Below are 27,225 nucleotides of genomic sequence, written 5' to 3' on the forward strand. Positions count from 1 at the left end.
TCCATTCTGCTACTTTCATCTCCTAAATAACCCTGCCTAAGCTCTTCCCTCCTCTTCCACATATAACTCACCCAAACCTCAGTTTACTACCATGATCTCCGAAACAACTCTACTAAATTCTCCCTCATTTATCTCACCTTTAACTGATCCAAAGCCCCTCCTGCTACTATGATCTCCCTAACCCTTTCCACAGACCCTTCCCTCCTCCATCTCTCCTTTACTCATCCCAAGCCTAAATCCTATTAACACTTCTGGATTCTTCTCTCCTCTACCCCTCCATTACTCCAGTTAATCCAACTAACAAACTCACATATCCACAGCTCAAATTAACTCATAATAATAATAAAACTGTACTTGTATTTCCCGATGCTAATCCACCACTAATTCCTTTTGGGTTCCGGAGTAGCGTGCTACTCGCCGAAAAGCCCTTCAACGCCTCGTCAGGGATAGTAAGCACTATATAAATACTATTACAATACAATACAATATTTTTAGGTTTCCTAATGCTTGTGGTTTGCAGGTTCGATTTCTTTAGCCTTTCTGTTGTTTTTACTGAAATTTGTTAGACCTAGTGAAACTTTTTTTTTTTTTTTTTTTTTTGCATCTGGGCCATTTTCTGAGTAGGAGACTGGTCCATTAAATAGGATGCTAGTTAGTGAAATGTAGTGTAATGATTCTGGGACTTCCTAATATGTGGAGAGATCGAGAAGGCTGGTGCATTGGTGACACGTCTCTATTTGTGATTAAATCCTTTGGGCTGGTATGTGAATTCAAAAAAGTTTAAAACATGTTGTAGAAACTAATTGTTTTCTGCTTGACCATTTCAGTTCGAAAACCACGCTATGTCAGAAGAGAGAGGTCGCTGGTGATGTCAGCATCTGCGGCACCAAACCAGTCAAAGGAGACCAGAGTCAGCAATGTCTAATCCTGCTGTATCACATATTTTGACATTAATATGTTCAAGGCTGTGATGTCCGAATGGTCTGTATGTGCTCATGGAAAAGAATGGCATCCTTATTTGCCAGCGCAAGCGAGCTAATACCACATTCCGTGGAAAGATAAACCATTGTGCCAAAACCTACTGATAATACTGACATTTCTGAGCCTAACTCCCATCACTAGGGGAATGGACGATATCTCGCAAAAACTGTTTTGTTTAGCTGTCTGTGACCTGGAGTTGCAGAATCATTTTATGAAGCCAGGAGAAGGAGTTTTGATGACCCGCTGGAAGGTGGTCAATGTAAACTTTGTTCCTCTGGGACACTTTGTTATCTTATGCTCTGTGAGGTCATCAAGTGGAAACTTAAGCGTTATGAGTCATAATGGTGTATTCCTCTCCTTTTAAGGCAGGAAGTACATAAATTGTTTGTGTGTAATGGGATGTGGCAAAAGCTATAAAGGAGGGAAAGGAGGTTATGATCTCCATATAGCCCCTTAGACTTCTCTCTCTGTAGTATACTCGTCCCATATGTGTTGCTTTTACTGTGACCAGTCTCGCTTTGTGTTTTTGAACACTGGACACCCAAGACAAATAACTTGGAGGATGATCTGGCACAACTGACCTTCTCAAAGACCCCAAAGAAATCTGTCCTTGTCCTGTCTAGAAATAATAAAATACTTTCATTTTCTTTGTGCCACATAAACAAATGGACTGTTTTCTTTTCTGTATCTGGTCTAGGCATCACCAACCTGTTAACCTTATACACTGGAAACAGGATGCCAGAGGGTGGCGGAGAGATTCAGGAAGCAGTAGGGTAGGAAAGGGGTTCAATGTTCTTTCCTGAGAGATGCCTGCAATCTCCAGTAAGTTCAATAAGCCTCTTTCAGCTCGACCAAGAGGAATGTTTTTTTTATCTGGGGGTCAGTCTTGCCTTCATTACTAAATTCCCTAAAGATTGGAACACCACTGCAATTTTAATTAAATCAAAATATTTCTCCTGTGGACGTTAACTGCATATTGCTGCTTCTGACCCTCATAGCAATGACACCTTTATTGCCCCTTGATTTTCAAAATTTAGTGACCTCCTTTTATTTTTCGCTTACCTCTGAAACCTGATTTAATCGGAGTGTAAAAAGGCTATGGTATAAGTGTCCGCATGTTAGAAGTAAGATGGACAAAATGAAAACTAATACTGTTTTCATCATATGGCTTTGAACTGACGGTTTATTAGGGAGCTAGTTTTATGGCGATTCAGTCCCTAGACATTTTCAATTTCCTCCCCCACCCCTCTTTTTCAAATGTTCATGGCAATCCTCTGGAAGTATTTCTACTAGTGACTTTTGAGAACCTTTCGCTTTTATCTAGGGCTAGACTGAACCTTCTATTTCATTTGCCCATTGGGGGTAATTACTTTTGAAGAATGTACATTTGTGAGCCAGACTGTGAACACCTCATTGTCACTTGGAGAATGATTTTCTATTACCGTTCTAGGGGTTTGCATTGATTCAAAGGACCTCACTTTTTTTCTTCCTTGCAAAATTTTAGTAAGTCAAGCTGAATTTGAGATGCAGAGAAATCTAGGCTATGATGTATGAAGAAATCGAATAAATGTGGGGCCAAGTTTCCTTTTCTGTATACCTAGCTGGGCTTGTTGGATACCAACCCTATTTGATCCATATTGGTATGCAATGTCAGAGGGATAGTTTCCACAGTGGGTTGATTAATGAAACGCTCCTATTGGAATTGTGACTAGATTCTGCCAGCTACCTACCTCAGTGGTGGTCTGGAGCTAGTGTGCAATCTGAGTAAATGTATATAACCTGTCCTTAGCCCAGTAGGAAGGCAAAGAGGGTGATGGACAGCAACAAAGCAGATGGCTGAGAGTAAACATTTATTATGCCTTATTTTCTAAAATAATTCTCACTCTACATCTGTCTCTCTCTCTCTCTCTATATATGTATGTATATATATATATATATATATATATATATATATATATATATATGGATATATGTTGGTGGTATGCACTTGTATCTGCAGATGTGTTCATAAAAATATTTTTCGTTTTTCCTAGCAGGATCGCTGTCAGCCGTTGAGTGCTCACTGTTATTGCACAAACCCCTTGACCACTGCGCACGCAGTTATACAGCTTAGCTCTCTGGCAACAGCTTAACTTTGGTTGTCCCATGGCCACTTATAATATATGGATGTTAAGGGAAGCAGAAGCTTGCCTATCTAATTTGTGAGCTTGATGTCCCATGTCTGCTCCACACCCCTTAAAACTCTGGACTGTTTTGGGGTTAATTTCTTTTTAAAACACTTTTATGTTGATTCTTTTTTAATCAGGTTCTTGTAGCTCAGCATAAAACCAACAATAAGCTCTCAATAAGTTATAAATCATAACTGGGGTTGATAATTAAAAGCACATGCAGGTCAGTCTCCGGGAATTGCGAATGCTGCATTGAGCTAGTCCAAGCAACAGGTTCCCCCGTTTTTTGATGCACTGTGAGGGGTGTTTCTGTGGCTGGCCTCTGGACCCTTCTCTAGACAAAAACACATTCCTAGAGGTTGTAGCGTGTTTGAGGAGATAACAGTCGTAGGCCGTTTAGGCTATTCCAGGTGTAACGCTTGGGCTGCAGTCTACAGGCCAGTCACATAGTCCTAGAAGCCAGATTTTTAAAGAGTTCCTGTTAACTTGCCAAAAAGAATTGTTCTGGTATGACCTTTTGTGAACACTGCTGCCATAGGTTACCCACAGTAGTGTGTGCAGGTTTTTTTTTTTGCTTTTTTGGTTTTAGTTGGCTTATTGTTGAAGGGACCAACCACTTGTTCTCAAATTGCGTTTTTGCACTGTGATGTAATGTGAACTGTTTTGTATTTTTATACAACAATCTGTAATAAAATCTTCTTAAAATCGTCTTGGTTTCCGTGTACTTTTTTCATGGGTGGTGTGGTTTTTGAAGAATATTCTCTTCAGTGAATTGTACAACTAAACGTCAGAACACTGTCATTCAGGTAGACTAATGGTTCCATTCACAGGGAAAAGTCTAAGGGACAGATGTAGGAAGGCTTTTGCATTTCACAAACGGCGAAAAACGCTGTTTGCAAGGTGCAAAAGCCCTTACGCGATGCAGAATCAAATTTTGTGAGTCGGTACCGACTCACAAAATGTGATTCCGACTTGCAAATAGGAAGGGGTGTTCCCTTCCTATTTGCGACCGCATCGCGATGTAGAGTTGATTTGTGACCGTGAAAGCGGTCGCAAATCAACTCGCAGTTACCATCCACTTGAAGTGGATGGTAACTCATTCGCAAACGGGAAGGGGTCCCAATGGGACCCCTTCCCCTTTGTGAATGCAAACAAAAATATTTTTTCAGAGCAGGCAGTGGTCCTATGGACCACTGCCTACTCTGAAAAAACCCGAAACAAAAAGGTTTCGGTATTTTTTCTTTTTGCAGCTCGTTTTCCTTTAAGGAAATTGGGCTGCAAAGAGAAAAAAAAAACAGCTTTATTTAAAAGCAGTCACGGACATGGTGGTCTGCTGTCTCCAGCAGGCCACCATCCCCGTGAGTTCCTAGACTCGCTATGGGGTCGCAAACTGCGACCCACCTCATAAATATTTATGAGGTGGGTCTTTGAGACCCCATAGCGAGTCGCAGAAGGTGTCAGAGACACCTTTCTGCATATCCTTTTGCAAGTTGCAAATTGCGAGTCGCTGGGACTTGCAATTTGCAACTCGCAAAAGGATACCTACCTACATCTGGCTTTAAATGTGTAATTTGTTTTCTGTAAGGAATGTATTATTGCACTAATATTACTGTTCTTTGAGAGGCATTGCTTAGATTATGTTGGCTTATATTTTGATTAACCCATTTGATTTTTAGCAAAATTTCATACAATTCTTTATGAGCAATTTAACTTGTGCACCAGACCTCACTTTTAGTTAGTTTTAATCAAACCAAATGCTGACATCTTAGAATTTTACAACCCTGTCCATGGTTGTGAAAATAAAGGTGGTCCAATAAATCCTGATATTTAAAGCAAGTATTCCAAGTGCAGTCATTTCCCTGTGACAAATGCATTATTAGCACATTGAGAAGCAGATTTTTTTTGTATACCAACTGTGTCCATAACTGCTTCCCCTCTGGCTTATTTGGATGTCATAGTTAGCGATCCATGGGAGTCATTATGCATGTTCACCTAGTAACCTCTACTTTCCCTCGCATTGCTTATGCACCCAGAGATTTCAACTGCACAGTTGTTTCATACAGCTCCTCTAGATCAGATTTCTTGAATTTTCTATTGATGCCTCCTACTAATAAGAGAACTAAAAGTCTGGGTGATAAAAAGTATTTGTACTTTAGGCCAGCGGTTCCCAACCTGTGGTCCACGGACCCTCAGGGGTCCGTGACACATTCCTAGGGGGTCCGCAGGCGGAGCTGGCAGGAAGACACTTCTCCAGCTGGGGCCTCTCAGAAACACATGCGTGTTTTTCTATTCATTACTTTATCCAGCAGTTTAAAAAGCCCTGCAAATTCATCCACCAGCTTTCTCGCAAAAAATAAAAGCGATAACTCATGTAATTAATGTTCCTGCAGGAGAGAGATGGGAGTTTTGAGTAGTGGCAGTTTTGACTCATCTAAGATAGCACAGAGGGTTAACATGCCTGCTGCAAAGAACGTGTATCATGCAAAAAAGTATTTTATGTGCATAGCACAGTGGGTTACTGCTTTGTGACAGAGATTATTTGTCACTGTGCATTTCATAAATTACAATCGTAATGTAGCACAGTGGGCTATGAACTGCGGTCAAAGAGCTGCATTCAACCTTCAGAAATTAGAAAGTTGTGCGTTTACCCAGTCTTTCATTATCCTAATGCTTGTAAAAAAATGTTTGCTTGCATAGACATACATTCCTATTATTAAAGTCAACGCTAGCCACTGTGTTAATGAATCCCGAGTTTGCATGTCTCCAAACCAAGCACTCTTAAAAAATGCCTACCAGTATAGATGACATGTGAATCCTACACTTTACAGTCCACTGTAAAGCGCTCCCACACCCTACAATGGTATGAGAGGTGCTATAAAACAAATGAATTACATGTGACAGGTTATGGAGAGAAGAGAGGCCCTTATGGTTTTACTTCCTTTCCCCACACATTTATATGTGAAAAAGCTTCTCAGATCTTATGTACCTAAAAATAGAAACAAATGGTTTGGAAAATGTAGAATCTGACCTGAGCATTTTGCTTCCCTAAATAAAACCAAACAGTCAAAAGTTAGTCATTGAGATGCAGTGTCGACCTTTCCATTAAAATTATTTGATTTTTTGCATATTTTCAAAATAAAATAATTTTATCTTTAGTAATTTGAGTATTTGTTTGGTGTGTTCTTATTTGTGTATTTGTTGTAAGATTCTGTTTTAATTCTTGAAATCTAAATTGTACAAATTGCTTGGGGGTCCCCGGCATCCAGCAGTGATTCAGTGGGGGGTCCTTGGGATTCAAAAGGTTGGGAACCACTGCTCTAGGCAAAGGTCAATACGAAATAATCAAAGTTATTTCATAGGGCAATATCTTCTACTTGGTTGGTGAGGAACATAAGCCTAGATACTTTCTCTGAAATGAAATAGATGATGACAAAAGCACTACATTGGAGAGGTCATTACAAAATAAATATAAAAAAACACACGCACATGCGAGTGAGCAAATTATTGCAAGTCCCCCGTGTGTTTTCCCTTCTAGCACTGTATAGTAGTGCTGTGAACTGAAGGCCTACTGCAGATTCGTAAGCTTTTTTGCTTGATGGCTCAGATAGTCGATGTTTGTGCTGTGCACACTATGCCACAGGGCTCAATGGTAACAGTGTGGGGCAGATATCGGTATTGGGGCTTGAAGTTGGTGAAGTGTGCAAATGTCTGCTGCCAGCCCAGGGGCTTGATTTGAGTGCTGTACACTGCAGACGAGGACCTTGATGGTTGTGTTGTGTGCCCAATGTCCTGGGAGTTGGGGTTTCAGGTGGGAAGAAGGTCAAAACAACAAAAGAATGCTCAGAGGGCCAAGGGAAACAATGTATAGTCTAGGGGTGGGGAGTAGCAGGAAGAGCATGGAATTGGGGCAAAGATGTGATGCGTTAAGTAACATAGTCAAGAGAACAAGAAAACACATGCACTCTCATTGAATACTAAAAGAATAAAGTAGTTCCCTGAATGTAAGCGGTGGAAGGATACAGTGCAACAGTTGTGCTCCTGTGGTGGGAAAAAGAAAAGGAATAAAAGCCATCAAACAAGAATCAAGCAAATGATAGACATGAAAACCAACCAAACCTGAGGAATGGGGTGACCCAAAGTGCACAGTAAGTATTGGTATTGGGCGCTATAGATCTTTCGGCAGCAGACAGCTAAAGATGCTGTTGGTGACACCTAAAATTACTTGCTGATGTTTTCAGTACTTTTCTAGAAAAACAGCACTGCTCAAGCAGAACTAGTTTTTGGTATATCATTAGAAATAAATTATCCGTCTCCCTAAACGATTTGGGACAGAAGGCAACTATTTAGCAGCAGTGATTGGCCAAAGACCAAGTATAGTTATAAAGGTAGAGGATGTGGAAGGGACGTTCAAGCTGCAAAAGGGTACTTTCCACTAAAGGGAAAATCTAGAAGAAGCAGAAGTGCTCAAAGAAGAAGATACAGTAATAGATTTCAGTGTGACTGCAGTGACTTAATCTGGTTCATTCTCCTGAAAGGTCAGTGAACATTTGAAATTGGTTTGTACAAACATAGCTTACAATCACACAAGATCCTTGGGTGATAGAAACAATTCCAGGGTCCAAAATAGAATTTATGGAGATTCTGAATCACAAAAGTGATCCATGAGAATTGGTGTGGGGTTAGGAGCAAATGTGAATAGTGAATGGCGAAATCAGGACAGTTGCTGGAGAAACAGACTATTTTATCAGTGAGTACTGTCAAGAGGTTTGTGTGCACTTTTTTTATTTTTTTATTAAGGAAGGACAAAGGATGGAGATATGTAATAAATTAGAGCTGAGTAAATTTGTAGTTTACAGTCATTTCAAGATAGATGGAAGGAATACATATTTTGAGGTACATGTTGCAAGAGAACGATTTGATGGTAAATCTAGACTTAAAAAATGCGTAGTTCTCTATTCCTAGGGGTGGGATCAGTTAGTCTTCAGATGGAAGAATCAATGTTACTGGTTTCAGTTTCAGCCTATTATCTGCCTCATGGCACATAACCAGGCTACTGTGGCCCATAGTACAATATTTAAGAGAAAGGGGTGTTTGTCTAAAAATGTATTTGGACAGCATTCTGTTGATGTCTCAGTTTGTAGAAAGTGAAAGAATAATTTGCTGTGGTGAGGAAATTTGATTTTGTTTGTTTTGTTATTACCAACATAGAAGGTGAGATTGATAAGGAAGGAAATAAAACATGTTTCAGGAAATCTAAACTTGTTAAAGGACTTGGCAGTGATGATAGTTTTTCTGTCTTTGTCAGTTCAGCTATTTTGGGTCCTTTGCATTAACAAGCATTGCAGAGTGATATCAGAAGCTTTGACGAAAGGTTTGAAGTATGGTGACACCAGAAGTGAAGGAAGAGTATATCTGATGGCTAAAGAATTTGGAGGCATGGTATGGCCTAGCATGTGTACCAGATTTTATTTTAGAGACAGATACAAGATTGGGTGCCCATTTAAGCCTCTAGGAGATAGGTGGTCGATGGTCAGGGTTGGAGATATGTCAGCATATAAATTGTCTAGAACTAACAGCAGGATTATATGCATTGAAAAACTTCAAAACATTTTGAGAGGGGGTGCCGTGTTGATGTGAATGGACAGTGTGTCTATGGTGACCCATATATCAATCAGTAGGAGCAAATCTCATTGTCAGATTTGGTGAAGAAACTGCTTCTTTGGAACATAAAATAAAACTGAAAGTGGAATATTTTACCGAGGATGAGAATGCAATGAGATCTAAAGGATTACATAGATTGGAATCTAGATCAATTTTGTTTCAAGAAAATAGCCAGGGAATGAGGTCCACTGGAGGTGGATTTTTTTGTGAGCAAGTTAACATTTCAAATAGACAAACACTATAGTTGGATACCAGATTCTGATGCAACAGCAGTGGATACTTTCCAACAGAAATGGATGAGAGTTCAGGCCTAATCATTGAAACTTGTTGCAGTGATTTGGAGGGTTATTGAAAGCAGACAGCTTTGCTAGTTGGTTTTGGTAACTGTGAGGAAAGCAGGTAATTATATGATGTGGTGTGTCGACCTCACTGTCTGATGAATTCACATATCCGTCCTGGGTCCAGTTAGGCTTGTTTGTAAAATCTTAGATCAGCCCTGGGTAGCTGTGGCTTTGAGCAATCAGTGCAAATAATTTAAAAGTACCAAATAGCTTAAAAATAAGGAAACACGACACAAAGGAAATCCAACACTAACAAAAAATATAGTGCATATTTAGGATTTTTTTTTAACCCAAAAAGAACAAAATCCACCAAAGATTTCAGAGTTATATTTGTCAACCAAATCATACATCACTGCTGTTAGAAATGGGGACACTGGTTGGCAGTCAGTTTGTACTCTGTCCAAGCAGGGACCCTCTCTCTAGTCATGGCAATGGAGATACACACTCAGTATAACCCCTGCTCACCGCCTTGGTAGCTTGGCACAAGCAGTCAGGCTTATCTCAGAGGCAATGCGTAAAGTATTTCTACCAACACACACTAATACAGTAAAAACACTACAAAATGGACACCACGCCAGTTTAGAAAAATATGTAATATTTATCTAAATCAATCAAGACCAAAACGACAAAAATCCAACATACACAAGCCAAGATATGAATTTTCAAAAGAATAAGAGTCTTCCTCCATAGAAAACAATGGAAACGTTGATTTTAAACAAAGTACCTGGTTTGCGTCAAAATAAAGCTGCATGGGTGAACGTGCATCAGAAAAGTCAGGGATGCGTCGATTCCTTACTTGCAAGTGAGGCTGTTGCGTCGTTTCTTCTCTGATCAGGTAGGCGATGCATTGTTTTTCTCCCTCGCAAGCGAGCAATGGATCGATTTCTGGACAGGGCACCTTGGATCCGCACAGGTTCATGATGACATTGACACCCAGAGACAATTCTTGAGAAATGTGGTCTTTTGGTGTTAGAAAGCCACGCTGAGTGGGGTTTGTGTCGTTAACAGCAGCCGCAAGCAGGTGTTGCGTTGTTTCTCCAGCCACGATGCGTCGATCTGCCAGCCGTCTATTCTAGCTGCGAAGCAGGTGGTGCGTCATTTTTGAGACGCATTGCAAGTGGTGTGGCAAACTCGCCCCACAGTGTTCTGTGCGTGGATTTCAATCCTTTTTCTGCCAACTTCACCTCGCAAGGGCCCAGGGACTGGATGGGGCACCACTTTGCAGGGCCGGAGTCCCAGGAGAGAGTCCAGGTGCTGGCAGAGGAAGTCCTTGATGGCCCTGAGACTTCAAAACAGGAGGCAAGCTCAATCCAAGCCCTTGGAGGTTCTTCTTAAGCAGGAATGCACAACAAGGTCCAGTCCTTGTCCCCTTTCACAGGCAGAAGCAGCAGCTGCAGGATTGGCCCAACAAAGCACAGTCGCAGGCAGGGGCAGCACTTCTCTTCTGCTCTTCTCCCTGGCAGAGGTTCCTTTTGAATCCAAAAGTGATCTTGAAGAAATCTAAAGTCTGGGGTTTTGGGTCCACTATTTATACCCCTTTCTGCCTTTGAAGTTGCCCAACTTCAAAGAAAAGTCTGTTGTTTACAGGATCCTTCCTTGCCCAGGCCAGGCCCCAGACACACACCAGGGGGTTGGAGACTGCATTGTGTGAAGGCAGGCACAGTCCATTCAGGTGTAAGTGACCACTTCTCCCTCCACTCTAGCTCAGATGGCTCATCAGGATATTCAGGCTACACCCCAGCTCCCTTTGTGTCACTGTCTAGAGGAGATTCACAAACAGCCCAACTATCAGTCCACAAACAGGCAGATTCACAGAATGGCTTAAGCAAGAAAATGCCTACTTTCTAAGAGTGGCATTTTCAAACCAGCAATCGAAAAACCAACTTCACTAACAGATGTATTTTTAAATTGTGAGTTCAGAGCCCCCAAACTCCAATTTTCTATCTGCTCTCAAAGAGAAAGTGCACTTTAAGGGTAGTTAAAGACAGCCCTCATGTTAACCTATGAGAGAGAGAGAGAGAGAGGTGATAGGCCTTGCAACAGTGAAAATCAAATTTGGCCGTATTCCACTGTTAGGGCATGTAAAACACATCAGTAAATGTTCCACCTTTAACACGCACTGCATCCTGCCTATGGGGGTGCCTAGGGACTACCTTAGGGGTGCCTTACATGTATTAAAAGGGAAGGTTTAGGCGTGGCAAGTGTGTAGGGTTGCCAGGTCGAAGAGGCAGTTTAAAAACTGCACACACACAAACTGCAGTTGCAGTTCTGAGCCATGTTTACAGGGCTTCTCATGTAGGTGGCACAATCAGTGCTGCAGGCCCACTAGTAGCATTTGAATTACAGGCCCTAGGCCCCTCTGTGCACTTTACTGGGGACTTCCTAGTATATCAAATATGCCAATCAGGGAAAAGCCAAATATACATACAATTTCACATAGGGAACACTTGCACTTTAGCACTGGTCAGCAGTGGTAAAATGCCCAGAGTAACAAAAACTGCAAAAATAGAGTCCAGCACACAGCAACAACCTGGGAGGCAAAAAGTTAGGGGAGACCACTCCAAAGATGCCAGGTCTAACAACTGCTTTTTTTTACTCATCACAAACAAGAATTGGCAACTACCGTGGTTAGCGGTTACTTTGAAAACCTGGGAAAACATTTATAGAGATGTATAGGCTATTCTGACCTTCTTTGGGTCACCAACTCTGTAATGTAGAGTGGCCAAGGACAAGTTGATGTAGGACACTCTGCTTGGAGCTCCTGCTGCTGATCCATGCTTCATTCTGCCATTCTGTTTAACTTGAGGCCTGTGACGTTTCTTAACTCTGAGAAGACATCAGGGGAACTCAGGAGCATAATGAGCAGTAGCAGAGTGGTTGTGGGCCATGGTGGAGGAGAGGCCAACTCTCTACAAAATGGCAAACAGGTGCAGAGCCCGATGAGGGAACAGAGACTCCAAGGATATTCAGGGGAAGGAATGGACCCAGTTGCGGACAACAACTCATTGCTTTCCTTACTCCTCACCCTCCCCCATTCACATCTCATCAGAGCACACACAGAGGTGCCTGCTACTGTGCTGGAGAGGAGACGATCTAGTCGTGAGTGGCAGTGAGATATAGCACACCTGGAAATGCACAGGTGAAGGCGCCTGTCCAGGATGTGACCAAGCCAGGAGAGAAGGCAGCCAGAGAGGTGTATTGCACAGAGCTGGTCAAGCGTGCCCCCTCCCTGCTGCATTAGTAGGAGCCACTTAGGGCAGAGCAGCAGTAGCCCTGGTGTGGGGATGGGGGCTGGGAGTCTGTGGAAGAGACTGAATCTGACCAATTCCATTGGGTACGCACTAAAAAATTTGGCAAGGGACTTCATATCCCAGCCAGCTTAGAGGCCCCAGGAGGCGGCCATTTTTACCAGCACCTGCATCCACTTGACCAGACCAATGAGCACTATAAAGCGTGTGAGGGCACTTCGGGGCATGGGACGTGCTAGAAACTTTGGCAAAGGACTACATATCCCAGACGGCTTTGAGGCCCCAGAAGGCGGCCATTTTCACCAGCGCCTACATCCACTTGACCAGGCCAACGAGTGCTATAAAGTTCTTGGGGGCACTCCGCGGCGCAGGACGCGCGCAGACCCAAGCTAAGGGCGGGCCCTTCCATGCGTATTGGAGCCCGGAGGAGGCTGGGCTGGGCCACCCCCTAACATTTATCTCCAAGTGGGCCTCGTTGACTCTCTTTTTTTTTTTATTATTGTATCCAGCAGGTTGTATCACTGATCTAACGCTCTATAGAATACTTATCCACCAATTACAGTCCTTTTATGGGTAAAAAGAAAGCAACAGAGGGTGGAGCAGGGGCGGTGTTAAAAATTAGGCGGAAAACACATAAGCATGCAGCTAATAACTGTTATGGACAGAATTGACAACCTTCTTGGTGAATGCAAAAAAAAATTAACATCTTCCCCGGATAATGACCCCAGCAAAACTGGGGGCGAGTGCGACCCAGTCAGGAATGGGGCGGGTCACAAGAAAATTGCTGACATATTCGTACAATGCGGCCAACAAGTCACAGCCACTACAGGCAGTGCTGGCTTTTGGGTGGTGCGAGCGGTGCGACCTCACCGGGCGCTGACCTCAGGGGGCTGCAGTGTTTAGCAATAACTTCCGAAACTTGTGATTTAAAAGCAACTGCTGAAAAGTTCTTTGTGTGTTTAGCCTTCAATTAAATTGTCAAGATACCTCTTGTGATTAATGTTCCTGCTAGAGAGAGATGGGAGTTTTGCCTAGTGGCACCTTTGACTCAACATGAAGTAGCATAGAGGGTTAATATGCCAAAAACAGAATTATGAGGCATATTTAAGGAAAGCCACTTTCCTTGCACCCCCCACTAATGCCACTATGTGTACGTCATATGTAAAATACGGCGCACCGAGGTGGTAGTTAGGGGACTAGCGTCAGAATTTTTTATGCTAGTCCGGTGATTTGCAGGATTAGCGTCAAACATGTGGCTGCTAATCTTGCAAAGAACCCAGAGGCCATTGTAAACAATGGAAGCCTCCTTTTAATGGCTGCTCTGAGCAGGTGTTAAAGGTGCCGGGAAAAAAAATACACAAAGAAATCTGACATATTTCTTTGTGTCATTTTTGTGGCCCACCTAACAAGGGATGCCCCCTTTGCATACATTATGCTTGACGCAGGCACAATGTAGCGCAACGGGTTACAAAGTGGCGCAATGCTTGCATTACTGCGCCTCTTTGTAAATATGGCGCAGCGTTTTGGGCTTTCTAACACCACATTAGTGTAAAAAATGACACTAATGTGGCGTTAGAATGGCACTAGGGGCTCTTAAATATGCCCCTATGTCCATGCTTAATTTGTGCTTGTTGTTTCCGTTGCGGAGCGCCAGCAGTTATTTTTGAGGGCTGGTGCTTATTTATCTGCTTCATGCATTTACTGAAAGAAAAAAGACACATATGGGGAAGATTGAGGAAGAGAAAAACAAAAAAGCGCCACAATGGGAAAAAGCAGAAATCCGCAAGAGTGAGCTGAAGTGAGCTGAAGGGGCAGGGAGTGCCTGTAAATGGATTGAAGAGGCCCGAGATGGTTTCAGGATTACGCTGCTTCTGTATTCAGCATTCACACATTTAATTGCAGCAGCCGCATGTTTAAGAGGAGGGCTTTGGGCACCAGCATCTTTTTATTTACAAATTAAGCACTGATGACGTATGGGGCATATTTGAAAAAAGTGGTGCTGCACACAGTGCTGTTCCACTTTTCTTGTGCCCCTTAGCGCTCCCCTAATGCCACGGTGTTTGCACCGTATTTAAAATACCACGCAGTACGGCAGTAGTTAGGGGACTAGTGTCAGAATTCTTGACTCTAGGCACGCACTTTGCAGGACTAGCGTAAACATTTTTTATGCTAATCCTGCAAAGCCCCCAGAGGCCTATTGTAACCAACAGATGCCTCCTTTTAACGCCTGCTTTAACGCCTGCTCCAACGCCTGCTCCGAGCAGGTGTTAAAAGTGCCAGAGAAAAATGACGCTAAGAAATCTGTCAGATTTCTTTGCGACATTTTTTTGCCCCCTCCTCCCCCAACAGGGGAATGCCACCTTTGCATACATTATGCTTGGTGTAGGCATAATGTAGCGCAAAGGGATACACAGTGGCGCAATGCATGCATTGCGCCACTTTGTAAATATGGCACCGCGTTTTTGGCCTTCTAACACCACATTAGCATAACAAAATGACGCTAATGTGGCGTTAGAATGGCGCTATTGGTTCTTAAATCTACCCCTATATTTTATGTGGCTAGCTGAGTGGATTAGTAAAGCCAGCCTTTACAAGTGCTTTAAAACACATGAATGTATGTGAAAGAGGAGCGATGGAGAGATGAGGGGCACATTTGCTGGGTGGTAGTGAGTGAAACCGAGGAGGAGGTCATGGGGTGGGGGGTGCCACAATAAACTGTGGCACAGGGCGCCACCAGTCCTAAAGCCGACCCTGACAACAGGACAGTGGGAGGGAAGGAATGTCGTCACCCACACTCTCTCATTATCAGCGAATGAGCCACCACTAGATCCTAGTGACTATTCAGTGTACCAACCGCTTTAGCCCTTTAATAAATATCTCAGACCAACATGAAGACCCTGACCCAGGCATCAGGGTGGGTAGGTCAGTTGACTTAAATGTGTATTCAGCCCAGACAAATGCACAGCACATCTTATGCATACAAGATTTAAAGAGGGAGGGGTCAGAACTCAAGTCTATGGTTAATTCCTTAATTGCAATAGTCAAGCAGCTAATTCCTTCAGACGTCATGGCCATCATGAATCATATCTGTAGCCCAATGCCAAATCCATTAGATACCTCGATGAAGTTGCCCAAATCACCAGCAACCAGTTGTACTGGCCAACCTTTAGCTGGTGCTAAGATCAAGAATTTCTATCAGCCTCCCCCACACAACAGCTTAGGCGCAGGAAAGGCATCTGATGCCTGCTACCAAATCTCCAAATCCATGAGCGACACTGTCCCTAAATGCACTGCACAAACTGCCATTGACCGGTTTCAATCTAAAAACACTGTTATAATGGTCAACGTTCCCAAGCTACACCCACTGACACAAAGGGAAGGGGTAGATTCTATAAGAAATAAGGTAATTCATTGGATTCGCCAAGTAAGAGGCTGCTACTGTGTTATACATGAGGATATAATTGATGCAGTCAGAAGGCCTGATCCAGGCACACACTTTGACATGCTAAAGTTGACATTTAGGGACAGAAGCATGGTGGATAAACTTGTGGCCATAGACGCAAGGGCAAGTGCCCCAGGGCAATCCTGTATCCAGTTCAAATACTCTAGGCCGCCTGTGAACTATGTGGTTCACCCCACTTATTGTCGAGCAGGTAATCTATCTGCTCTCAGTGAGAATGATTGTCTTGAAGTACCATCCGAAACACATGTTGAACTACCCTCAGACTTACATAAACCATTGTCCCTGGTCTGGCTGTAGTTCCCAACATTTTCACCACAAGCACACACGTTCCTCTTCATAACAGATTCCACCAGACTGCCCATGACCCATTGCACAACTGTGATAACATTGTATTCTCCCTTCCCCAGGAACACCACTTACCAATCCAAGAGCAGACAGCCAAGCATGAGAACACCTCACCTAGGGTTAGGCCAGCTCCCCTAGATGGATACCGCCACTCAACCCAGAACCTGCTGGGCAATAGTGATAACGATCCCTCACCCCTCCACCAACTCCATCTGCCAAACCAACCTCTGGTAGCTAAACCTTCAAATATCACGTCAGTGGACAGGGCGGTCCCTCCAATCACTGGGTACGACTTGTCTCATGGAATGTGGCAGGTCTCAGATCTAGCCTCCCGCTCCCGTCCTTTACCTTCTTCATTGAGGAACACAACATATGTCTTCTCCAGGAGACATGGTCAACAGATCCACTCTTTCGAACTGGTTACTTAAATTCTTATATCCCTGCTTTGCGCAGTATCAGGGGCAGGCCTTCCAGGGGTTTAACCATTTGGACTAGAACATCACTGATGGGGGGGGGGGTTGGGTCGGGTATCCAAAACCCTCTGTGTTCTGGAGGCATTTTTGCAAGACTGTCCCCAGCATTATCAAATCATTTTGGCAGGTGACTTCAATGTCACTTTTGAACCTCTTGACTGGGATGATCTCAGGTCCACCCACGAGGATGATCGGGCATGGTCTATCCCTGCTCTGGATATCCCGCCCACCAAAAGGTGGACGCAGGTTGCTGACAAAGTAAAATCACTGACCGGGAATTTGGACTCAGGGCGCTTAATGGCAGGGCCAAATCAGACGCAAAGGGTTGTCACACTTATAGCAAAGTCAACCATACCAGTCAAACTGATTATTGTCTAGTCTACATAAGAGTATGCCCCTAGTCATCAACATGATGGTTATTGAGAGATCTGAAAGCGACCATAACCCTCTTTCAGTCCATATGTAAGCTTTGTGTAACCACTTGTCCATGATTACCACCTCAGTAATAGCACCAGAGGGAATTAGTCTGGTTAATGACAAACGTCACCTAAAGTGGAATAAGGTTCTGGCTCGACCCACGCTCATCAATGCTGCTAACAACACCTTGCGGACCACATTGTTGGATTTAGAGGCGGGTCCCGTAATCCCCAACGGGGAAATAAGCTTAACTCGCACCTCATGCTTCAAGGGTATTGCGGCCCACTTCTCAGTAGATATAGCTCCTGATAGCAAGAGGCTTAAGGGTAGGCATTGCTGGTTTAACAAAGAGTACCGGTCCCCAAACAAGAGTCTAATCCAAGTTATTAAACCTAAGTCTGTAAACGCAATTCGCTCAGCTAGAAAGTCTTACAAGTCAGCTGTCTGCAAAGCCAAGCATGAACAAGATGACAAGTAGTGGGCAGCACTTAGTGACGCTGCATGAGAGAGGGACTGTAGTGAGTTCTGGTCCCTTGTAGCGCGTGGCCCAGGAAACAGTGAATTAAATATTACAACTAACATTGCTACAAAGGACTGAGTAGACCATTTTAGTAGGTTGTACTCTTATGACCATGATAGTACAACTGCTGAGCATAAGGACCCCTGCTCAAATTATTACTCTAACACCCACCCCTCCAGTGCTGCAACTGTTCTCCCAAGCGGACATAGCATATTCCTTAGGTACCCTAAAGCATGGTAGGGCACCTGGTTCGGATGGTGTTCCAGCAGACCTATTCTTAACCGACATTGCAATCTTGTCAACATATATGACCATCATAGCGAATGCAATAGCATCTGGGGCGCCAATCCCTGAGGCCGGGAAGGGAGCCATTATTGTCCTGTTTTTTTAAAATGGCGACAGAGCTCTCCCCTATAATTATAGGCCAATTAGCTTAATAGATTGCGTCCAGAAAGTGTTCTGTCACTGCCTTTTGGGCAACATTCAAGATTGGATGGCTGAACACAACATCCTTAGTCCACTCCAGGCAGGTTTTCGTAAAAAAAAAATCTACCTTTGAGCAAGCCCTTAGGTTTTTGCTTTAATTCTGGAAAATAGTTTTGATTGGCAAAGGGAATCTGTATATTGCTTTTGTGGATTTGAAATCCGCATTCGACAGTAGTACCCTGTATCAAGCTGTGGGACGTCCTTTCCCTAATGGGAATCCCCGAGCATATTCTTGTACTATTAATTCGGCTCCATGAGGGTAATTATGCAATCGTCAGGTGAGATGACAAGGGGCAGCTAACTGACAGAATCCAGGTGTCAAGGGGTGTATAGCAAGGGTGTTTCCTTACCCCCACCCTGTTCTACTTGTACATTAATGATATCATCCCTTCTCTACTCAGAGTGGAGGCTGAAGCACCATCGTTAATTAAGCACACAGAAAATTCCTGTCTTGCTCTTTGCAGATGAAACACTCCAGATATCCAAGACCCCAAGCGGATTACGGAAACTCCGCACGTGCTTTGAGGAAATTTTGCTCCACGCGGGGACTTGAAATCAATGCTTCCAAAACGAAATTGATGATGCTCCATTCCCATAGATCCTTCAGAGGGAAGTTTATTCTCGAGGTTACCCCACTTGAAAAACTGGGCACATTTAGTTACCTGGGCATAATGTTAACTGTGAATAAATGTCTTGGAAATCACATATTGCAAAGCAAGCACTAAAACTAAAGGAAACAATGTGGGTTTTAATAAAGGATTTTTACCTCTAGCATACCAAACCAATACGCCCTGCAATCCAGATATATGAAGCTAAGACTGTGAGCTCAGCCCTTTATGGAGCTGAACTGTGGGGCTATGACAAAGTCCAAGAAATAACGATTTCTGAAAATAATTTCCTAAGAAATCTTGTGTCCCTCCCGCCAAGTACTCCACTGTTCCCCCTTTTTAAGGATCTAGGCATGAAACTTATTGGCCACAAAGCACGCTTACGTTCCCTTTTGTACTGGTGGCGACTTTGGACTATCCCAGAGCTCGCCTCCTTTACTTTAGCCCTGCAGGTCATTTTAGAAGCTGACCATTCTTATAGTATCCCCTGGCTCAGACACATCAAGGGGCTACTTTATTTGCTTGGGCTTGAAAGAAGTCTGGGATTCTCCAACCACTACCTAATTTCCTTCAAAAAGCAACCTCAAAAAAATTGTATTGGCATATGGTAGACTCTGAAGATCTGGGGGTTGCACTTCACTCTACACTATCAGGTTATTTTGCTAACCTAAAAGAGATGTGCAAATATGAGGCTTTCTGGGACATAATCACCGTGCCAAGAGAAAGGAAGTTGCGCATTGGCACCTTGCCACTAAGATTACTTACGAGTCGCTGGTCACATGAAGAAACAACCATCTGCCCAGCTTGCAAAGCACACATTGAAAACCTCCCTCATGTCTTATTTATCTGCCCTGCATACGCTGCCTCTCGTAGGAAATGGCTGGCCCCGGCTTGTAGACTGCTGGGAGTTTGCAGTTTCAACATGGCCCTCTGAATTCTCAGATCAGACGCTTGGCCAACATTAGTGATTGCTATTGCCAAGATCCTTGGGGCAAGCTGGATTAACAGAGGACATGTGTTATCTGTATAATGGTTTTAGCAAGAATGTATAATTTCCCTATGAGAGAGTGCATTTAATTTTATTATTTTTATCTAGTTTCATGTGCTGTATATATTTTATATAACCTTGTGTATTTATATATTGCTGCTATGTGCTTTTATGGCTCTTGTAGACAAAATAAAGTTATTTTGACTTGATTTGACTTATACCATTGGGCACTGGATCCACATGACCCCAGAGAAATAGAAAGTGGCTGGCTCCTGGGGGGGCTGCAAGCAGGACTCTCTCCCCCACAGGTCCTGGCATAAACTGTCTGCCACAAGCTAATGACGGGCATGACAATACTGGGATCTGATTTTGGGATCCATAGGAGGACAGCTGACTGGCAGCGGGGCTGCATCTGTGGAGGAGTGTGAACTCTAGGACCTGAGATTACCACAGAGATGCAACACTACTTGTTGCCACACACAGAGACAATTCGGAGCGAGGAGAAACCCTGACTGGGGGAACTCTAACTGAATCATACTCTTCTTAAGCATGGTAGAACGCCCGATGGGGAAGGGACATCTATTACAACCCCAATATGAAGAGGGGGGAGGCCAGAGGCCAGAGAAACTATGCTCAGGTCTCTTGTAGATGCCCTGAAAAAAACAGCTGGGGAAGATCCTAGGAGCTATTACGCTCCTGATGACCCCACCCCCCCCAGGGACTAAGGTACTAAGATACATGGAGTAGCCCTAGATTTAGGATTGCTCAGAGTGGACTATAGGAAACTGGCTACAGGGTCACGGAGGCAGAAGATGCAGACGGTCTTGTGGCCCCTGGACCTTGCTGGAATTTAGATCCCGGCGTGTGAACTGGCTTCTGCAGTAGAGCACATCCGGAAGCAAGCGGAGGATGCAGTGGGCCACTCCTGCTGCAGTACTATACAGATGATAGGCCTACCTGAGCGGATAGTGGGTCAGTCAGTGGACCTTTATGTGGAACAATGGCTTGCTGAAAATACATACAATGGAGCCCTGTCAGGTTTCAGAGAAAGATCAGTTTGTACACATCCAAAATTACTTGCTTATTAAATTATAAGAACCAGATAAAGACAATAAAATCCCAGCGATAATCCCAATTCTCTGAGTTGTTGCACATTGTGCCAAAAAAGGAACTTCAAGTTGACTGCCATTTTTGATCATTCGTAGCAGCAGTTGTCAAGTTAAACTCTTGCGATAGTGAAGACTGTGAGGAGGCTGAAAAGATACGTGCAGTCCCTCAGACGCTGCACTTCACTAGAGTCCTTGTCCGGTAGTGTTCCTCCTGCACACATGCATTGTTCTCTGAAGAAAAGAGTTGAGTTACTGCAGTCATTTGTGAGTGTCGGACAAATTTCCAGCAGCGTCTCAGAAAAGTCACTGGAAATTGCTCATTTAAACCTATTGGAAGTGACGTTCTTTTTAGACATTACTCCCAGTTCAAAAATCAGTGTCTTCTCATGCTTCAGTTGGCAATCCCTCATTACAAAAACAAAAAACCTTCAATGATGAACAAACACTACTCACCTTCAGAAACCGTACCACCTGGAGACCGTAACAAGCATAGCTATTTCATCTGCAAGACAGCCATTCTTCACACAAGTATCCAAAATTTGGTGTTAGTCTCTGGTAATGCTGACAGAGTGAAGTTCCCACATTATTTAGCAGAATGGCTAAAGGGTATAGCTTAAAGACCTTGGGAGGGATACTAGAAGTAACTCAAAATTAATTAGTAGCAGTTAGAGAGGAAAATGAAAATTTAAAATAAGATACAGTCAGTTTATGTAGAGAGACTTCACAGTGAGAATTTCTAAGAATATTTGATAGAAGAAAAGTCTCCCAGACTATAGATAATGAGCTATTGGAATTACAAGGTATTAGAGCCCAAGTAGGCTATTTAGTGCAATTTCATAAATTATTTGTGGAAACAAAATGGCCAGAAAAAAAAAGAAAATGTATTGACTAGATTGGCCCTTAACAGTATAACTGTCAAAAACTGCTTTGCCTTTTAGCTCAGGCTTACTAGATCAAGTTTAAGGGGTGCAGATTTATTTAAAACTGGATTTAAGAGTGGCTTACCATCTCAGAGTGAGAGAAGATAAATGGAAGACCACTTTTAGAACTAAGCATGGTCTTTTCAGATACAAAGTCATGCCATATGGTCTTTGCAGAGCTCCAAACACCTTTCAGTAGTTCATTAATGATGTCTTAAGTGAATTTATTGGTAAATGCGCAATAGTGTATATTGACATTTTGATTTATTCAGCATCTGAGGAATAACATGTAAAACATGTAAGAAGTTTTACAAAACTCAGAAAAAACTGTTTATACGTTAAATTGGAAAAATATGCCTTTAGCATATAATCAGTGGAATTCTTGGGATTCTCCTGAAGTAATGATGATGGACACACAAAAAGTTAAAGCAGTCACAGAATGGCCATCCTCAGCCTCTGTCAAAGAAGTTCAGAGCTTCATAGGATTTGCTAAATTTAATGATATTCATTAAAGGATTTCCCAGAAGATAATACCCCTCGCAAGGTTATTGAAATAAGGAGTCCCATTTCATTGGTCGGAAGAGGCGGAAAAGGCCTTCAGGTCTCTGAAAGAAGCCTTTACTTCAGCACCAATTTTACTTTGTGCTGTTGTAGTTGGACTCCCGCTTCTAGGTGAGACTTCTGGTTTAGGATGACAGCAGTTTTGTTTGTAGACGACTAGGCCAATCCTACAACAAGTCGCAACTGTCGGCCCAACCCTCCCGGCTCACAAGCAGTACCTCACCAAAAACCCAAGCAGCGAAAGGTGATTTCTGGCAGCCTTTAAGCATGGACTCTAGAGTGCAACATCTCAGGGGAGTCGTGGTGGAACAGAAGTTACCCTTTTCTCACATTAGCAATAACACAGTCACACACAGGCAATAAAAGAGATGCAGTTAAGTTTTCAATAGGTTTATTAAAAAGACTGCAATCTACTGTAAAATGCACGAGCTGCAAAAATTAGGATAATGAACAATGCGAGAAACAGAATTGTAAAGATGAGAGTCATGAATACAAAGACCCCCACCATCTTGGAATAAACACAAAATTTTAAATACCCTAAAACCTGAGCATGGAGAACCTAATGAGAGCTAGATGTGATAAACCTGATCTGCCAGTACCAAGCCCATGAGTTGTGCATCTCAACCCTTGTTACCTTGGAATGAGATCTCTAGATCAGACTCTGTGGTGCCACGAAGGCTGGGTCTGCATCAAAGCGACATATAGCACAGATGGCGTTGATAGCATCTGGTAGGAATCCCTTTGATAAACTTGTCTGTGTGAGATGTATTTATACAGATCTTGTAGGACCCCTGACGCAGGTATGTTTCCAAACAATGGATAATGAGGCAGGCTTCGAGTGGCAATTATATAAGCAATTCCCTCCAAAAGTACATTATGTTCCTGTCACACGTAAGTGGGAAAGGGACATGATGTGAATACCTATGTATCTCACTTAACTTTGACGCTGATAGTGATACCTTCACAGAGTGGCACTGATAAAATAAAAAACAAACATTTCACTAACTATAAACATAGCAGCCATCTTAAAAGAAATAATTAAATAAGTAGGCTAAGACAGAGCTAGCTAGGTTGGTTAAAAGGTACTAGGTAATGGGGGCACAGGTCGGCAAGCCAAAAGGCTAAGCTAAACTCCAGATTCCAATTAAAGCAAAATAGGATCCACTACAGTGCCAATCCTTCAAAGCCTTTCTATGTTGAAATAGATGCTTCAGATCAAGCAGTTGGAGGAATGTTGTCCCAGAGACATGAAAAGACAGGTTAACACTAGCAGAAGTTAATTACACAGTCACAGAGAAATAACTATTGTTGATTAAAGATGTCTTCAAAGGATGGAAGCACTATTTAATGGGTGCCAAACGTGGTCACCGTGTTTACATGTCTTAAGAATTTGCACTTTTTTTAAATGAGCAATAACACTGACTCACAGACAATTGTGATGGTCTCTATATTTTGCAGATTACAATTTTGTAATTACTTACCAACCAGGTAGTAAGAATAGAAAAACTGATGTCTTGTCTCGAATCCATAGCGAAGAAAAGAGAAATTTAATAGAAATTCAAAAGATGATTCCAGACTCAAGAATATTGGGTGCCATATCTGGTGTAACAGTGCAGGAAATAATTAAAGGGGTGATGGCCCAGGGAGAGTTAGGTCAAGGAAGAACCTCAAAGTGAACTCCGAAATCATCCACCATACCAACATGGAGCCTTGTACTTACCCACTAAAGATCTTCAAGCAAAAGCCTTGAATGAATATAATAACAGTCCATTATCCAGGTACAAAGTAATCCATAAAACTGAAGATTTAGTTAAGCATCAATTCTGGTGGCCAAATATGAACAAACATTCATCAATATGTTACCAGGTGCAAGGTTTGTGCTGGTAGAAGATCAATAGCCATACCACTGAGGGATACCTACAACCATTGCCTGTACCCCCTCACCATGGCACACTATCACAATGGCGTTAATAGTAGACCTATCCTCTAGTCAAGGGTTCAATACAATCTTAGTGTTTGTGGAGACCTTTGCCAAGATGGGCCACTTTGTTGCCTTGAAATCCATCCCTAACGCAAAGCAGCTGGCCGAACAGTTTACTCAACACATAGCAGGGGCCCATGGTATTCCTAAGATTATCATTCCAGACGAGGTTCTCAAGTCCTATCCCATTTCTGGAAGGCCTCTAGAGAAATCTTAAGCGTAGAGACCAGACTTTGAACTAGTTATCACCCCTTAGACAGATGAACAATCAGAAAAGGCTAATCTGAGTTTTTTTCTTTTAGATCAAAAGGCTGAATGGTCAGACCTCCTTTGGGCTGCAGAATTTGCATATAATAATGCAAAAAATGTTTTCACTGGTTATTCACTTTCTTCCTATAATATGGAAGACACCCCACTCAGTAGTAAGTTCAAAAGAGATAACAGTTCCAGCATTTAAAGAAATTGCTCAACATTTAACCACTGTGCACAAGTCTGCCCCTGCAAACCTAACACGAGCCAAAGAAAAACTATATGTTCCATTCAGATAAAAAGAGGAAAACAGCCTCTACCCTTCAAATTTGAGATAGGGTGTGGTTGAATTAATGTGCTCTAAGTTGAAGCACATAGGGCCAGATGTAGCAAGCAGTTTTGCCCATTCTGTGTCTATGGGAAAATGTGTTCTTACATATGACCCATAGTGCTGAAAAAGGAACTTCAGTCTGACTGCCAAGTTTGATCATCCATTTCAGCAGTTTTCATAATGAACTCTTGCGATAGTGAAGGCTGTGAGGAGGCTCAATAGACCCGCGCAATCTCTTAGAAGGTGCACTTCACTAGAGTCCCTGTCGGGTAGTATTCCTCCTCTGCACGTGTGTCGTTCTCTGAAGAGAAGAGTTGAGTCGCTGCAACCGCTTGGATGTTTCAGGCAAACTTGAAGAAGTTTCTCAGAAGAGTCAGGAGTAATTCCTCATTTAAAACTGCTGGCAAAGAAGTTCTTTGGCTCCACTCCAAGTTACAAAATCATTGTCTCTTCTCGCGATTCAGGTGGCAGTTCATCAACACAGAAAGAAAAACTCAAAGATAACCAACACTATTCAACTTTCAGAACCAGTACAATCTGCAACAAGCATCACTGATTCATCAGAAAGGCTGTCATTCTTCACACAAGTATCCATAACAAGCCAAAAGATTCATTGAGAGTAAATATTCATTTAAGACGTGAATATGGTATAATATGCAAAAGCTTACTGAAGATTGTTCCACAATGTTATCATAGAAGAAAAGCAAATGGCATTGTATTTTGGGGCACATTAGTTATAGAAAACAGAAGAGATAGTTCAGAATTTTGCGTGATATATTAGGCCTTTTATGAATCCGTGCAGCACAGGTAGGAGGCACAGACAGAGCACTTCTTGAGAATGCTAGCTCTCCAGCACATGGATAGAGAATAGGTAGAGATGCTGGAGGAGATCTCACACTTGAGGCACTATCTGATATCTTAATGGCAATGAACAGTGGGAAGAACCCAGGTCCTTATGGGTTCCCCTCAGAATTATTTAGGAGAATGGGAATTCTGGTGGCCTTCCACCTCCCTGCAATGTTTGAGGATTCCCGTACCCAAGGGGTGCTACTCCCGAATCCAAGACATGCCCTGTTCACAGTAATATTTAAGACAGTTAGCTGAAACCGGCTCATTTCTTTGCTGAAAGTTGAGGCTAAGCTCCTTGCTACTATCTTGGTACCAGGTTGTAGGGAGTGATAACCATTTTGGTTCATCATGACCAGACAAGATTCATACCATGCTGGTCAGCGAGACAGAACATCTGACACCTGCTTGAATGGCTAAACACAGTGCAGGATCTCCCTTACCCCTGGTGGTTATCTCCACAAACGCAAAAAAGGCATTTGATTCGATTCACTGGCCTTACCTCTTTGCTGCGCTAAGGTGGTTGGGTTTTGGCCCTCACTTTTGTAGCTGGGTGGCCCTTTTGTATGGTGAGCCCACGTCGGCAATGAGGATCAATGGATGACCTTGGTGCCATTCCTGCTGGTGCGGAGAACCAGACAGGGCTTCCCACTATACCCTCCCTTGTTTGGTCTGTGCATAGAACCACTGGCTTACTGGATCAGGGCAATGGAGATGGGTGGCGGCCTGGGGACATGGCAGACAGAGTAAAGTTCTTTATATGTGGATGACATTGTACTGTATGTTGCAGAACCTGAGGTGTCCTTGAATCCCCCACCAGAGAGGGTGTAAGAGTTCAGAGAGTACTCTGGATATAGGGTACATTCAAAGCCTAGTGGGACTGGGATATGGATTCCTGATTCCCTCAGTGGGACCACCGAGGGTTTTAGATACCTGAGTATTTATATTGCTAGAATGCTTCCATCCGCAAGGTTATCACTCTCCCCAAACTCCTATATATCCTACAGAACATTCCATTCCCCATACTCAAAACATTCTTCAGTCCCCTGCACTGGAGGTCCAGCGACTTCTGTGGGATGCACGGGAGCCCCCGGACAGCTCTGCCAACACTCTGCTGCTCAATGTGTAATGGAGGAATTGCCCTCCCTCACTTCAGGGCATACTACTGAACCTCACAAATACAGGGATAAATGTTTGGGCACATGCCCCAAGGGATGAATACTTGGGGTGTGCCTGGACAGGTGTTCCATGATGAACCCTTCTTGGCGGCACTATGCGTATGACTGGAAAGGTTGAGTAAGTCTTCTGATTCCTGCACGGGTGGCTTTGACGGCCTTGAACAAGACAAAGTCCCAGGTGGGGTGGAAGGAGAAAGTAATTAAGTCCGCACTGCTTAGGGTGGGAGAAGCACTCCACAAAGTGGGTAAGCTGCAAGGTTTTGGTCACTTGGAATCAAGTGGAAGTCATCCTGGGAGACTTGCTAGTTGATGGAGCAATCAAACCATTTGCCTGTTTGCAAGAGAACTAGG

The 27,225-nt window shown here is 43.1% G+C and overlaps 1 protein-coding gene across 5 annotated transcripts in view; it reads left to right on the forward strand.

Annotated features, from left to right (window-relative positions):
• Positions 1 to 3,857, forward strand: part of C6H1orf159 (chromosome 6 C1orf159 homolog) — a 153,302-nt gene extending 149,445 nt beyond the window's left edge. For all 5 annotated transcript variants that reach the window (XR_011205056.1, XM_069241105.1, XM_069241106.1 and 2 more), the window contains one exon: positions 828 to 3,857. Coding sequence is in view for 4 of the 5 variants with exons in the window: in XM_069241105.1 (XP_069097206.1) it covers positions 828 to 925 (98 nt within the window). In the remaining variant the exon portion in view is untranslated. The remainder of the gene's footprint in view (positions 1 to 827) is intronic.
• Positions 3,858 to 27,225: the final 23,368 nt, after the last annotated feature.

Source organism: Pleurodeles waltl, chromosome 6 (assembly GCF_031143425.1).
Source record: "Pleurodeles waltl isolate 20211129_DDA chromosome 6, aPleWal1.hap1.20221129, whole genome shotgun sequence".
In the NCBI taxonomy this organism is placed as follows: domain Eukaryota; kingdom Metazoa; phylum Chordata; class Amphibia; order Caudata; family Salamandridae; genus Pleurodeles; species Pleurodeles waltl.